This window comes from Chiloscyllium plagiosum, unplaced genomic scaffold (genome assembly GCF_037043375.1).
Source record: "Chiloscyllium plagiosum isolate Xiang-an unplaced genomic scaffold, Cpla_swu_hap1 HiC_scaffold_24, whole genome shotgun sequence".
In the NCBI taxonomy this organism is placed as follows: Eukaryota; Metazoa; Chordata; class Chondrichthyes; order Orectolobiformes; family Hemiscylliidae; genus Chiloscyllium; species Chiloscyllium plagiosum.
The window spans coordinates 61,301,350-61,314,989 of NW_028270162.1; the positions used below are offsets into that span (position 1 = coordinate 61,301,350).

The 13,640-nt window shown below is 44.0% G+C and overlaps 1 protein-coding gene across 6 annotated transcripts in view; it reads left to right on the plus strand.

The window, feature by feature from the left end:
- LOC122562872 (tRNA (32-2'-O)-methyltransferase regulator THADA) overlaps window positions 1-13,640 on the plus strand; it is a 236,575-nt gene that overhangs the window by 29,775 nt on the left and 193,160 nt on the right. For 5 of the 6 annotated variants that reach the window (XR_015761289.1, XM_088000251.1, XM_043716172.2 and 2 more), the window contains one exon: window positions 1,364-1,512. The exons of the other annotated variant lie outside the window; for it this stretch is intronic. Coding sequence is in view for 4 of the 5 variants with exons in the window: in XM_088000251.1 (XP_087856377.1) it covers window positions 1,364-1,512 (149 nt within the window). In the remaining variant the exon portion in view is untranslated. The remainder of the gene's footprint in view (window positions 1-1,363; window positions 1,513-13,640) is intronic. 6 annotated transcript variants of the gene reach the window in all.

Sequence of the window (13,640 nt, forward strand, 5' to 3'; positions counted from 1 at the left end):
TTTGGAAGGCAAGATAGAGCAACACTTGTAGAAGAAAAATTGCAGAGTTATGCAGAGAAAGTGCATCAGACCGTAGAAAATAGGAACAGGAGTAGATTGGTCAGCCCTTTGAACCTGCTCCACCATTCATTGAATCACGGCTGGTCGAACACTCGTCTCATCCACTTTCCTGCCCTTTGCCGTAACTCTTGATGCCTCTCCTGATCAACAATCTACCTACTCAGCCTTAAACATTCACAAGGACTGCTCCACAGCTGTCTGTGGCAGGGAGTTCCAAAGACACTCAGCCATTCTAGAGAAGAAATTACTCCTTGTCTCAGTCTTAAATTGGCACGCCTTTATTCTGAGACTATGCCCTCTGGTCCTAGAGTCCTCCATGAGTTGTACAGCTCATAAACAAACCCCTTGGTCCAACTTGTCCACTGACCAGACATCCCAATCTGACTTAGACCCATTTGCCAGCATTTGGCCCATAACCCTCTAAACCTCCTATTCATATACGCATCCAGATGCCTTTTAAATGTTGTAATTGTACCAGCCTCCACCACTTTCTCTTCCATACATGCACCACCCAAAAACTTACCCCTCAAGTTCTTTTAATATCTTTCGTTTCTTACCTTAACATGCCCTCTAGTTTTGGACTCCCTCACCCTAAGAAAGAGATCTTGGCTATTCGTGCTATCCATGCCCAGCGTGATTTTATAAACCTCTATAGGGTCAGCCTCCAATCTTCCAGAGAAAAAAAAGTCCAAGCCTATTCAGCCTCTACCTATAGTTCAAATCTTCCAATCCTGGCAATATCCTTGTAAGTCTTTTCTGCACCCTCTCAAGTTTAACAACATTTTATTCCTGATGAAGGGCTTTTGCCCGAAATGTCGATTTTGCTGCTCGTCGGATGCTGCCTGAATTGCTGTGCTCTTCCAGTACCACTGATCCAGAATCTGGTTTCCAGCATCTGCAGTCATTGTTTTTACAACATCCATTCTATGGCAGGGAGACCAGAATTGACCACTGTAAATGAAAGGTAGTATTCAAAATATCCTCTATAAAAGGACAGCATGTGACTGACCTTGGTGTGTTATCATGTCAACAAAGGACAGTGGGGAAGTTATAGATTGGTTGGGGGTGTGTCACTGAAGATGTGAGATAGTGAGTGTGGCAGAAGTTATTGATAGATTGCGCAGTTATCGATGGGATCTGCAGGGATAGTGTTACCGACGCTGTGAGGGAGTGTGATTGATGTGGTTTACAGTAGTTGGGGTGTTTATGTGGTGATTGATGGGATGAGCAACTGTTATTGATTTGGTACCAGTCATTTCCAGCTCTCTGCCCTTGTAATCTGGTCTGTTGTTTGTTCCCCAAGAGATTGATGGCTTGACTCTCGGAGAACTGAAGGTCACAGTTATGGCAAAGCGAACTGATGGCTTGGGAAATTTGCTGATCAGTCGGGGTCTGGTGAGCTGCAATCACAATGAGATGCTTGTCTGCCAACTGCCAGGCTTCCAAAGTGGGGTAAAGTAGAAAGATTTCCATTGTTTCACATATGCACATTTTTATCATGGATTATGATGGCATAGGAATAAGTATTTCACACGGATGAGTTGGACCGAAGGGTCTTTTTTGGTATAACATATGTAACTTGCTACCTCTACAAGGGCGACCAGAATTGTATACAGTATTCTAAAAATGACCTCACCAATGTCCTGTTGAGCTGCAAGGATGTTGCCAGGGTTGGAGCATTTGAGCTATAGGGAGAGGCTGAATGAGCTGAGACTGTTTTCCCTAGAGCATTGAAGGCTGAGGGGTAACCTACGAGAGGCTTATATAATCATGAGGGGCATGGATAGGATAAATAGACAAGGACTTTTCCTTGGGGTAGGGGAATCCAGAATTAGAGGGCATTGGTTTAAGGTGAGAGGAGAAAACTTTAAAAGCAACCTAAGGGGCACCTTTCTCACACAGAGGGTGGTGCGTATATGGAATGAGCTGCCAGAGGAAGTGGTGGAGGCTGGCACAATTACAACATTTAAAAGGGACCTGGATAGGTATGTGAATGGGAAAGGTTTGGAGGGATACGGGCCAAGTACTGGCAATTGGGACCAGATTAGTTTAGGATATCTGGTCGGCATGGCAAGTTAGACTGAAGGGTCTGTTTGTTTGCTGTATATCTTTGTGACTCTAACAGACCTTAGTTGATGAAGATTGATGGAGAACATGCCAGAAGCACCACCACGCATATCTAAAAATGAGGATAAAACATTGTGATTCAAGACTACAGGGCGGTATTGTGGCTCAGTGGTTAGCACTGCTGCCTCATGGTATCAGGGACCAGGGTTCAATTTCTTGGGCGACTGTTTGTGTGGAGTTTGCACATTCTCCCTAACTCTGTATGGGTTTCCTCCAGGCACTCTGGTTTCCTCTTGCTGACCAAAGATGTGCAGGTTAGGTGGGTTGGCTATGCTCAATTGCCCATAGTGTCCAGGAATTTGGAGGTTAGGTGAAATGGCTATGGGAAATGCACAGTTACAGGGATGAGGGGGGGCGTATGGTTGGGATGCTCTCTGGTGTGTCGGTGTGGATTCGATGAGCTGAATAGCCTGCTTCCACACTGTGGGGATTTTGTGATACTTATGTGCTAAGCTGTGGAAGCTGCATACAGTAGAAAATTTCAAGGGCAGTGGTTATTTTCTCACTTGTTGGAGATGACTGTTGCCTGGCACTTGTGCAGTGTGGATGTTTCTTGTCACATATCAGCTCAAGCCTGAGACAGAACCTTGTCCAGGTTTTGTGGCTTATAAACCCAAACTGCTTCAGTATCTGAGGAGTTGAAAATGGTAAAGAACATTGTGCAGTCATCAGCAAATATCCGCACTTTTCACCTGATGATAGAGAGAAGGTCATTGAAGCAGCTGAAGATGTTTGGGCCTAGGACACTATATTGAGGAGGTGCAGTGTTTCATTCGAGATTGATATGATTCACCTCCAACAATTGCAGCCATCTTCCTGTGTGTTTAGTATGACACCAACTAGTGGAGGTTTCCTCCAATTCCCTTCAATCTCATGTTTGTAAGGATTCTTGATGCCATAGTTTGTAAAAATGCAGTCATACCAAAGGCAGTCCCTGTTACCACTCTGGAGTTAGCTCATTTTTTTTACACATTTGGAACAAGACTATAATGAGGTCAGGAGCCAAATGACCCTGGAGGAAACCAGAGCCTCAGAGAGCATCCATCCATGCATCCATCACTTTGCTAATAGTTAGAGTAGACTGAAAAGGTGGTAATTCTCTGGGTTGGATTTGTCTTACTGTTTGTGGACAGACCACACTGAGGCAATTTTCCATATTTGGAAAATATGTGCCTAAGCCAAGATGTTCCAGTACACTCAGTGTCATAGCTGTACTGGAACATCTTGGTTTAGGCACATATTTGAAGCACAAATCTTCAGTGCTATGGCCTGAATGCTGTTAGGGCCCTTAGCCTTTACAGTATCCACTCCCTTCTGCTTTTTGATACAATGTGGAGTGAATTTAAATGGCTGAATCCTAGCACTTGTGACGCTGTGGACCTCAGGAGGAGGCTGAGACAGGTCCTTCACTCAACATTGCTGGCTTAGCTGAATGCAAATGTTTTCGCCTTGCCGTTTGTACTAACGTTGATCTCAATCAATGATGCAGATATTTGTAGAGCCTCCACCTCCTTTTAGTTCTTTAATTCATAGATCATAGAATCCCTACAGTATGGAAACAGCCCTTCGGCCCAACAAGTCCATACCAACCTTCCAAAGAGTATCCCACCCAAACCCATTCCCCATTGCTCTATATATATCCCCCGACTATGCACCTAACATCCCTGAACACTATGGCAATTTAGCACGGCCAATTCACCCAACCTGCACATCTTTGGATTGTGGGAGGAAACTGGAGCACCCGGAGGAAACCCATGCAGGCACGGGGAGAATGTGCAAACTCCACACAGTCACCTGAGGGTAGAATTGAACTTGGGTCCCTGGCACTGTGAGGCAACCGCGCCACCCTAATTGTCCAAGACTGTTGACGATACAAAGGGGCAGGACTGCAGAGCTTTGATCTGATTTGCTGTGTGGAGTCTCTTAGTCCTGGTGGATTTTGTATGCTTGGACTTTCAGAAGTCATTTGATATATGCCACATGGCAGGCTGGTTAGCAAATTAGAAAGGTTTGGAATTGATGGATCCTTGGCAGCAATGATACGGAGTTGGCTAAAAGATAGAAAACAGAGGGTAGGTATACTCGGGCATTTCTTAGATTGGAGAGGAGTTGAAAGTGATGTTCTCCAGGGATCAATGATGGACTTTTTTTTCTGATTTATGTAGAGGTGGTTGTTGAGGGCAAAAATCTCTAAATTTGTAGATTACACAAGGTAGAATGATGAGTGAATTGTGAGGATGACACTTAGTGACTTCAGAGGGACAAAATATGAGATAATGCATTTTGTTAGAAGAAACACAAAGAGAGACACAAGGTCAGTGGTGCAACTTTGAGGGGAATACAGGATTAGAGGGACTTGCAAGTTCACATGCATGATTATCTGAAGGTGGCCAGGCAAGTTGAAGCGCAGCAGGTCAGGCAGCATCCAAGGAGCAGGAGAATTGACGTTTTGGGCATGAGCCCTTCTTCACGAATGAGGAAAGTGTGCCAAGCAGGCTAAGATAAAAGGTAGGGAGGAGGGACTTGGGGGAGGGGCGTTGGAAATGCGATAGGTGGAAGGAGGTTAAGGTGAGGGTGATAGGCTTCAGGAATGAGGAAAGTGTGCCAAGCAGGTGTGCCAACCTCTTTCCACCTATCGCATTTCAACGCATTTCAACGCCCCTCCCCCAAGTCCCTCCTTTTATCTTAGCCTGCTTGGCACACTTTCCTCATTCCTGAAGAAGGGCTCATGCCCGAAACGTCGATTCTCCTGCTCTTTGGATGCTGCCTGACCTGCTGCGCTTTTCCAGCAACTCATTTTCAGCTCTGATCTCCAGCATCTGCAGTCCTCACTTTCTCCCAGGCAAGTTGAAACAGTTGTTAAGAAGACTTATAAGGATCTTTGGGTTTATAAATAGAGTATGAAATAAAGAAACTGATGCTACATCTCTATAAATCATTGGTCAGACCACATTTGGAGTATTGTCTTCAGTTCTGGGCACCTTGTTTAAAGTCAAATGAGAGAATGACACCAAGGAATGAGGGATTTTAGGCAGATAGAAAGATTAGAAAATTAGAGTTATCCTCCTTGGAGCAGATATTATTGAGATATTGTTATTGTTCAAAACTAAGAACAGGTTTGTCAGGATATATTGCTGGTGTACTGGTAACTAGGGGTCACAATTTCAAGATTGTTAGCAGGAGAGCTAAGATGACATGAGGAGGTATGTCTTTACTCAGAGTTGGAATATATTGCCTGGGAGAGTGGTGGAGTCTGATTCAAAAGAGGTTTCAAAAGCAAGGTGGATATATATTTGAAAGTGATGAATTTAGAGGGCAGTGGAGATGAGGCTGGAAAATGGGACTGGCTGGGTAAGTCTTTTGGGAGCTGGTACAGATATGATGTGTTGAATGGTCTCCTGCTGTACTGTAAAACTCTATGATGCCATGATTTAACTCAATGTGCAAGAATTAAACAGTGGCACTTTAAACAGAAACCAAAAGAACGCGGATGCTGTAAATCAGAAACCAAAACATAAATTGGTGGAAACGTTCAGCAAGTCTGGCAGCATTTGTGGAGAGAAATCAGAGTTAACATTTTGGATTGAGTGACCCTTCCTCAGAAGCTGACCTGAAATGTTAACTGTGATTTCTCTGCACACATGCTGCCAGACTTGCTGAGCTTTTCCAGCAATTTCTGTTTTTGTGCACTTTAAACAGAATTTTACAAGTTTAGTTAGCAGGGTCAAAAGCTTTGCATTTTTGCACTAGAGCAGTCCTTCCAATCCAGATCTCGGTTCTGTCAGAGCTACATCAGGTGTGTACACACAATGGTTCATAAACTGTGAATTTGTACAACTGGTTTTAGTTTCTCAGGTATTCCAATTATAACATAACAGCAGTAATGGTTCAGTTTTAAGCAAGATAATTTATTGCAAACCTATTACTGAAGCTACTAAGTAAGAAGTGATACAGTTCATAGGATTTTACAATAAAGAAGAGACCCTTTGAGCCATCAAATCTGTACTGCCAAAAATGTAGTACTACTTATGCTACTCCCACTTTCTGGCACTGGGCTTATAGCCTTGATGAATATTATGACCCTTCCAAGTGCTCATCCAAGTACGTCTTAAAAGTTGTGAGGTTTTCTGCCTCAACTACTTTCCCAGACAGTATATTCCAGAACCCCAGCACCCTCTGGGTGAGAAAGAATTTTCTCAAATCTCCTTTAAAGCTCCTGCCTTTCCCTTTAAAATTATGCCTCCTTGCTATTGACCTTTCAACTAAGGAGAACAGCTGCTTTCTATTCTCTGTGTCCATGCCCCTCATAATCCTACACATCTCTATCAGGTCCCCTCTCAATCTTCCCTGCTCCGAAGAGAACAACCTGGGCTTAATCAGCCTCTCTTCGTAGCTGAAATGCACAATCCCTGGTGAATCTCCTTTGCACACCCTCCAGTGCAATCACATCCTTCTTATGTGTGGGGACCAGAAGTGCACACAGTACTCCAGCTGTGGGATAACCAAAGTCTTATACAGTTTCAAAATAACCGCCCCGCCCTTATAATCGGTGCCACAACTGATAAAGGCAAGTGTCCCGTATGCTTTCTTGACTACCCTATTGACCTGTGTTGCCACCTTCAGGGGTCTGTGATCAAGCGCCCCAACATCGCTCCGTTCCTCTGAGCTACCTAGTGTTCTAGAACATAGAACAGTACAGCACAGGAAAAGGCCCTTCAATCCATCATGTCTGTGTCAACATGATGCCATTCTAAACTAATTCCACCTGCCTGCACAAGTCCATATCCTTCTATTCCATGCCTGTTCATGTGTCTGTTTAAGTGCTTCTTAAACTTTGCTAACATATATGATTCCAATGTCCAGCAGTGTAGTCCAGACATGTGCCACCCTTTGTATAAAAAAATCTTCCCTCGCATATCTCCTTTAAATAGTCCCCCTCTCACCTTAAACTTATGCCCCATAGTATTTGACATTTTACCCAAGGAAAAAGACTCTATCGACCTCTCATAATTTTAAATACTTCTATCAGGTCACCCTCAGCTATCAACACTCTAACGAAAATAATCCAAGTTTGTCCGAGCTCTCCATGTAGCTAATGTACTCCATTTGAGACAACATCCTGGTAAACCGCTTTGTACCCTCCCAAAGCCTTGAGCTTCCATTGTTTTGCTCCCTTTGTACATGTTATACATCTCTTTTTTTCCTTTAATTCAGTCCTGAATATTCCTATAAATTAATGGTTCTTTGGGCTTGTCGCTCCTGAAGGGAAGATGTTGGGCCTTTTTCAATGATCTGTTACAGATTTACCTTCAAGTAGCTGTCCCCGTCTACTTTGGCCAGATCCTGCCTTATTTTAATAAAACTGCCTTATCTCAATCCAAAACCCTTCTTTGCAGATAATCTTTCTCCTTTTCTCTAACAAACTTAAAATTGATTGTTTGTTAAAGTAGAGATCCAAAGAGTAAAGGTAGATATGGATAAAAGATACTTATGAGAATGAAGATAAGATTAGTCAGTTATCGTTACACTCTTGTTACTCATTTGAGGATTCTTTTTAAGAAGTGAAGACTGTGAAAATTTGAACACAGATTTCAACGGTGGCTCTGACTACTGTGGTTGAATAGTTGGAGGTTGCCTGCAGTAGTGAACACAATTGGTAGAGAAAGCTTCGGGAGAGAGAGAGAGAGATGAACTTTCCTGTTCTTCACTAATTCTATGGTCAAAACTCAAACGACACCAGGTTACATTCCAACAGGTTTATTTGAGAACACAAGCTTTCGGAGCTTGGCTCTTTCTTTAGGTATAGTGAGAGAGGGAGACCTAAGGCACAGAATTTATAAGTAAAAGATCAAAAGGTCATACAACTGATGCGAACGAATTGAACTCACCTAAGACGGCTGTTAAATCTTTAATTAGTTAGAATGGAGATGCAGGTTTCGACTGATTAATATGCAAAACGCAGAATTTCGTTTTACTTATAAATTCTGCATCTAAGGTCTCCCTCTCTCACTAGCACTGGGAGCGAGGCTAGTGTTTTCAAAGAAACCTGTTGGACTATAACCTGGTGTCATGTGATTTTTGACCTTGTCCAACCTAGTCCAAAACTGGTACCTGCACATCATGGCTAATTCCATGGAGACAGCACCTGCAGATTGCCTGGATTCTTCAGTTGAGCCTGAATTGATTTTTGAAAGCCTTTTACCTTTGGTGCACCCTTTGGCTGAGAACTGTTTCTCAGAGGGTACCTCTGAGATTCCTGCCTGGGAAGCTTTGCCAGAATTGTTCTCTCAGCTAGTCTTATAATTGTCAGTAATCTCAAAGCTGTTACGTTATGCTTCCATAGTAACTGATCCATCCTTTGTCAAGGTAATTGACTTCAAACTATCTCAGTTTGAATTGTTCTTACTATGAGATGACAGTGAGCTAGGAGGAGCTCCAGGGAAGCCGTTGTCGATGAGTTTCTGTTTACTCTTGCAAAAGCTCATTGAAGTTCAGAGAGGTCTGATGTAGTTTATTTCTGCAATATATACAGTCTAGACCCAATACCAACTTAATCCACAAAGGTAGTCATGTGACATTTGGGAGTCATTTTGTAAGTTACTGTGCCCATTCTTAAAAGTAATATTAGCCTCCTTTACAAACTATACAATATGATAATTATACAGTTGTGACAATTTCAACACTTTCATGAAATTATTTTTGCTTGAGCTGTCCATACATGCTGGGTTACAGCATATGTGTGTGTACACACAACTTGGATGAACTGCTATACTCCACACCAGTCTCTTGCTTTGAAAAGGTTGATTTTTATCAGCTGCTTTAAGACCTCTGAAGTGTGTACTGGAAAAGATTTATTGCTTGAAGAAACTTTAACGATTTAGCAGTTACTGCATCTTAGAACATAGAACATAGAAGAATACAGCGCAGTACAGGCCCTTTGGCCCTCGATGTTGCGCCGATCCAAGCCCACCTAACCTATACTAACCCACTATCCTCCATATACCTATCCAATGCCCGCTTAAATGCCCATAAAGAGGGAGAGTCCACCACTGCTACTGGCAGGGCATTCCATGAACTTACGACTCGCTGAGTGAAGAACCTACCCCTAACTTCAGTCCTATATCTACCCCCCCTTAATTTAAAGCTATGCCCCCTTGTAATATCCGACTCTATACGCGGGAAAAGGTTCACACTGTCAACCCTATCTAACCCCCTAATCATCTTGTACACCTCAATCAAGTCACCCCTAAACCTTCTTTTCTCTAATGAAAACAGCCCAAGTGTCTCAGTCTTTCCTCATACGATCTTCCTTCCATACCAGGCAACATCCTGGTAAACCTCCTCTGCACCCGTTCCAGTGCCTCCACATCCTTCCTACAGTATGGCGACCAAAACTGCACACAATATTCCAGATGCGGCCGCACCAGAGTCTTATACAACTGCATCATGACCTCAGGACTCCGGAACTCAATTCCTCTACCAATAAAAGCCAGTACGCCATATGCCTTCCTCACCGCACTATTTACCTGGGTGGCAACTTTCAGAGATCTGTGTACATGGACACCAAGATCCCTCTGCTCATCCACACTACCAAGTATCCGACCATTAGCCCAGTACCCCATCTTTTTGTTATTCTTCCCAAAGTGAATCACCTCACACTTAGCTACATTGAATTCCATTTGCCACCTTTCTGCCCAGCTCTGCAGCTTCTCTATATCCTGCTGTAACCTGCCACATCCTTCCTCACTGTCAACAACTCCTCCGACTTTCGTATCATCCGCAAACTTGCTCACCCAACCTTCTAACCCCTCTTCCAGGTCATTTATAAAAATGACAAACAGCAATGGTCCCAAAACAGATCCTTGCGGAACACCACTAGTGACGGCACTCCATGAAGAAACTTTGCCATCAACTACTACCCTCTGTCTTCTTCCATCCAGCCAATTCCTAATCCAAACCTCCAACTCACCCTCAATGCCATATCTCCGTATTTTCTGCAGTAGCCTACCATGGGGAACCTTATCAAACGCCTTACTAAAATCCATATATACCACATCTACCGCTTTCCCCTCATCAACTTCCTTCGTCACCTTTTCAAAGAATTCAATAAGGTTTGTGAGGCACGACCTGCCCTTCACAAAACCATGCTGACTATCCTTGATCACATTATTCCTATCCAGATGTGCATAAATCCTATCCCTTCCAATTCTCTCTAAGACTTTGCCCACAACAGAAGTGAGACTCACCGGCCTATAGTTACTAGGGTTATCCCTACTCCCCTTTTTGAACAAGGGAACCACATTTGCTATCCTCCAGTCTTCTGGCACTACTCCTGTAGACAAAGAGGACATAAAAATCAAGGCCAATGGCTCTGCAATCTCCTCCCTTGCTTCCCAGAGAATCCTAGGATAAATGCCATCAGGCACAGGGGACTTATCTATTTTCACCTTTTCCAGGATTTCCAACACCTCTTCTCTACATACCTCAAAGCCATCCATTCTACTTATTTGTGACTCAGTATTCACATCGACTGTTCCTGAGTAAATACTGAAGAAAAGTATTCATTCAGTGTCTCCCCAATCTCTTCCGCCTCCACACGCAACTTCCCACTACTATCCTTGACTGGACCTATTCCTACCCTAGTCATTCTTTTATTCCTAACATACCTATAGAAAGCCTTAGGGTTTTCCCTAATCCTACCGACTAAGGACCTTTCATGTCCCCTCCTTGCTGCTCTTAGCTCTCTCTTCAGGTCCTTCCTGGCTACCCTATAACTCTCAATCGCCCCAATTGAACCTTCACACCTCATCTTGAGATAGGCTGCCCTCTTCCATTTAACAAGGGATTCCAATTCCTTATTAAACCACGGCTCCCTCGCACGACCCTTTCCTCCCTGCCTGACAGGTACATAATTATCAAGGACACTCAATAGTTGCTCCTTGAACAAGCTCCACATATCATTTACACTCTTGCCTTGGAGTCTACTTTTCCAAGCCACACATCCTAAGTCATGCCTCACCGCATCATAATTTCCCTGACCCCAGCTATAACTCTTGCCCTGTAGTACACACTTATCCCTCTCCATCACGAGAGTAAAAATCACTGAATTATGGTCACTATCCCCAAAGTCCTCACCTACCTCTAATTCTAACACCTGGCCTGGTTCGTTACCCAGAACCAAATCCAGTATGGCCTCACCTCTTGTTGGCCTGTCTACATATTGTGTCAGGAAACTCTCCTGCACACATTGAACAAACACTGATCCATCTAACGAACTTGAGCTATAGCTTTCCCAATCAATATCAGGAAAGTTAAAGTCCCCCATAACAACCACCCTATTACTGTCACTCATCTCCTGAATCACCTTCCCTATCCTTTCTTCAATGATTCTAGGACTATTAGGAGGCCTGTAAAAGACTCCTAACAGGGTGACCTCACCTTTCCTATTCCTAACCTCAGCCCAAACTATCTCAGATGGCAAGTCCTCATCCATTGTCCTTTCCACCACTGTAATACTATCTTTGACAAGCAATGCCACACCTCCCCCTCTTTTACCCCCACCTCTGACCCTACTAAAACATTTAAATCCTGGAACCTGCAACAGCCAATCCTGTCCCTGTTCTAGCCATGTCTCCGTAATAGCCACAACATCGAAGTCCCAGGTACCAACCCACGCTGCAAGTTCACCTACCTTATTTCGTATACTTCTTGCATTGAAGTATACACACTTCAAGCCACTTTCCTGTTTACAGGCACCCTCCTTTGAAATTGATGCCATGTTCCTAACCTCCCTACACTCCAGGCCCTGCACCCTGAAGCTACAATCTGGGTTCCCATGCCCCTGCAGAGTTAGTTTAAACCCCCCCCAAGAGCACTAGCAAACCTCCCCCCAAGGATACTGGTGCCCCTCAGGTTCAGGTGTAGACCATCCTGTTTATAGAGGTCCCACCGTCCCCAGAAAGAACCCCAGTTATCCAAAAACCGGAATCCCTCCCTCCTGCACCATCCCTGTAGCCACGCATTTAAGTGTTCTCTTTCCCTATTCCTCGAATCTCTATCACGTGGCACGGGTAACAAACCAGAGACAACAACTCTGTTCGTTCTAACTCTGAGCTTCCAACCTAGCTCCCTGAAAGCCTGTCTAACATCCTCGGCACTCGTCCTACCTATGTCGTTGGTGCCAATATGGACCACGACTTCGGGCTGCTCCCCCTCCCCCTCCAGGACCCGGAAAACACAATCAGAGACATCACGTACCCTTGCACCTGGGAGGCAACATACCAAACGTGAGTCTCTCTCGTTCCCACAAAACCGCCTATCTGTGCCCCGAACTATCGAGTCCCCAATTACTACTGCTCTGCTCTTCTTCACCCTTCCCTTCTGAGTAACGGGGACAGGCTCCGTGCCAGAGACCTGAGCCCCGTTACTTACCCCTGGTAAGTCTTCCCCCCCACAAGTATCTTAATTGACATGGCCTCATTATTCAGCAAGAAAACTCAGAAGTTTGTAGTTAGTACCATAAAAAGCAAAATAAACAATAAGAGATTAACAAAGCCCAGCACAGTCTGATTAACCATTAACTGAGATTAAGATAATGCACAATGTAGTCAGGCCTGGCTGTGGTATCAGGGCCTGTGGTGAATTAGTTGAGATGGCGCACCCCAATAAACTATCTGTACCTGCCTCTGAGATTAAAAAAAAGGATGATGCTCCTGAGTGTTCTCAGGAACCCCACTATAAAGTACATCTCTGGATGTTCATTGTGTTTGAGAGGTACCGACAACAGAATAGCCCTTTTGTCTAAGATGTGAAAAATAGCCTCTTCACTTAAAGTGCTAAGCATGGTTACATCCAATTCAGATCACTGAAAAATTCACATCAGTCAAAAACAGAATAAATCTCAATGTTTATTTTCCTCGTCATGTATCTTCTCATGTCATTCCAATTCTGGCAGATCACCATTCAATGAGGAAGAATTCATATCAGGTCCTGCTAGTTCAAATTCAGCCAGTGTTGATAGAGTTTAGTCTTCTAGTGTTAGCAGGATTTTGTCCCTCTGGGAAGGTGGGATTTGGTCTCTGTGTTTGCGGGATTTAGTCTATCCGTCTTGATGAGGTTTGGTCTCTTGGTGTTGGGATTTGGTTTACCTGTGTTGATGAGATGTTACCTCCCTGCATTCTTGGAGTTTGGCCTCCATGTGCGTGCAGTGGATTTCCCCGTGCAGTGGGATTTTGTGTCTCTGTGTTGATGGGGTTTGGTGTCTCCGTATTGGCGGGATTTGGTCTCCCCTTCATGGGATTTTGTGTCTCCATGTTGGTGGAGTTTGTTCTCACCCTGCAGTGGGATTATTTTCTGTCCATGCTGGTAGGGTCTGGTCTCTCCATGCATTGGAGTGTGTTGCCAGCACATTGCTCAGTGTTGACAATGTGTAATCTCCCTGAGTTGGTGAGGTG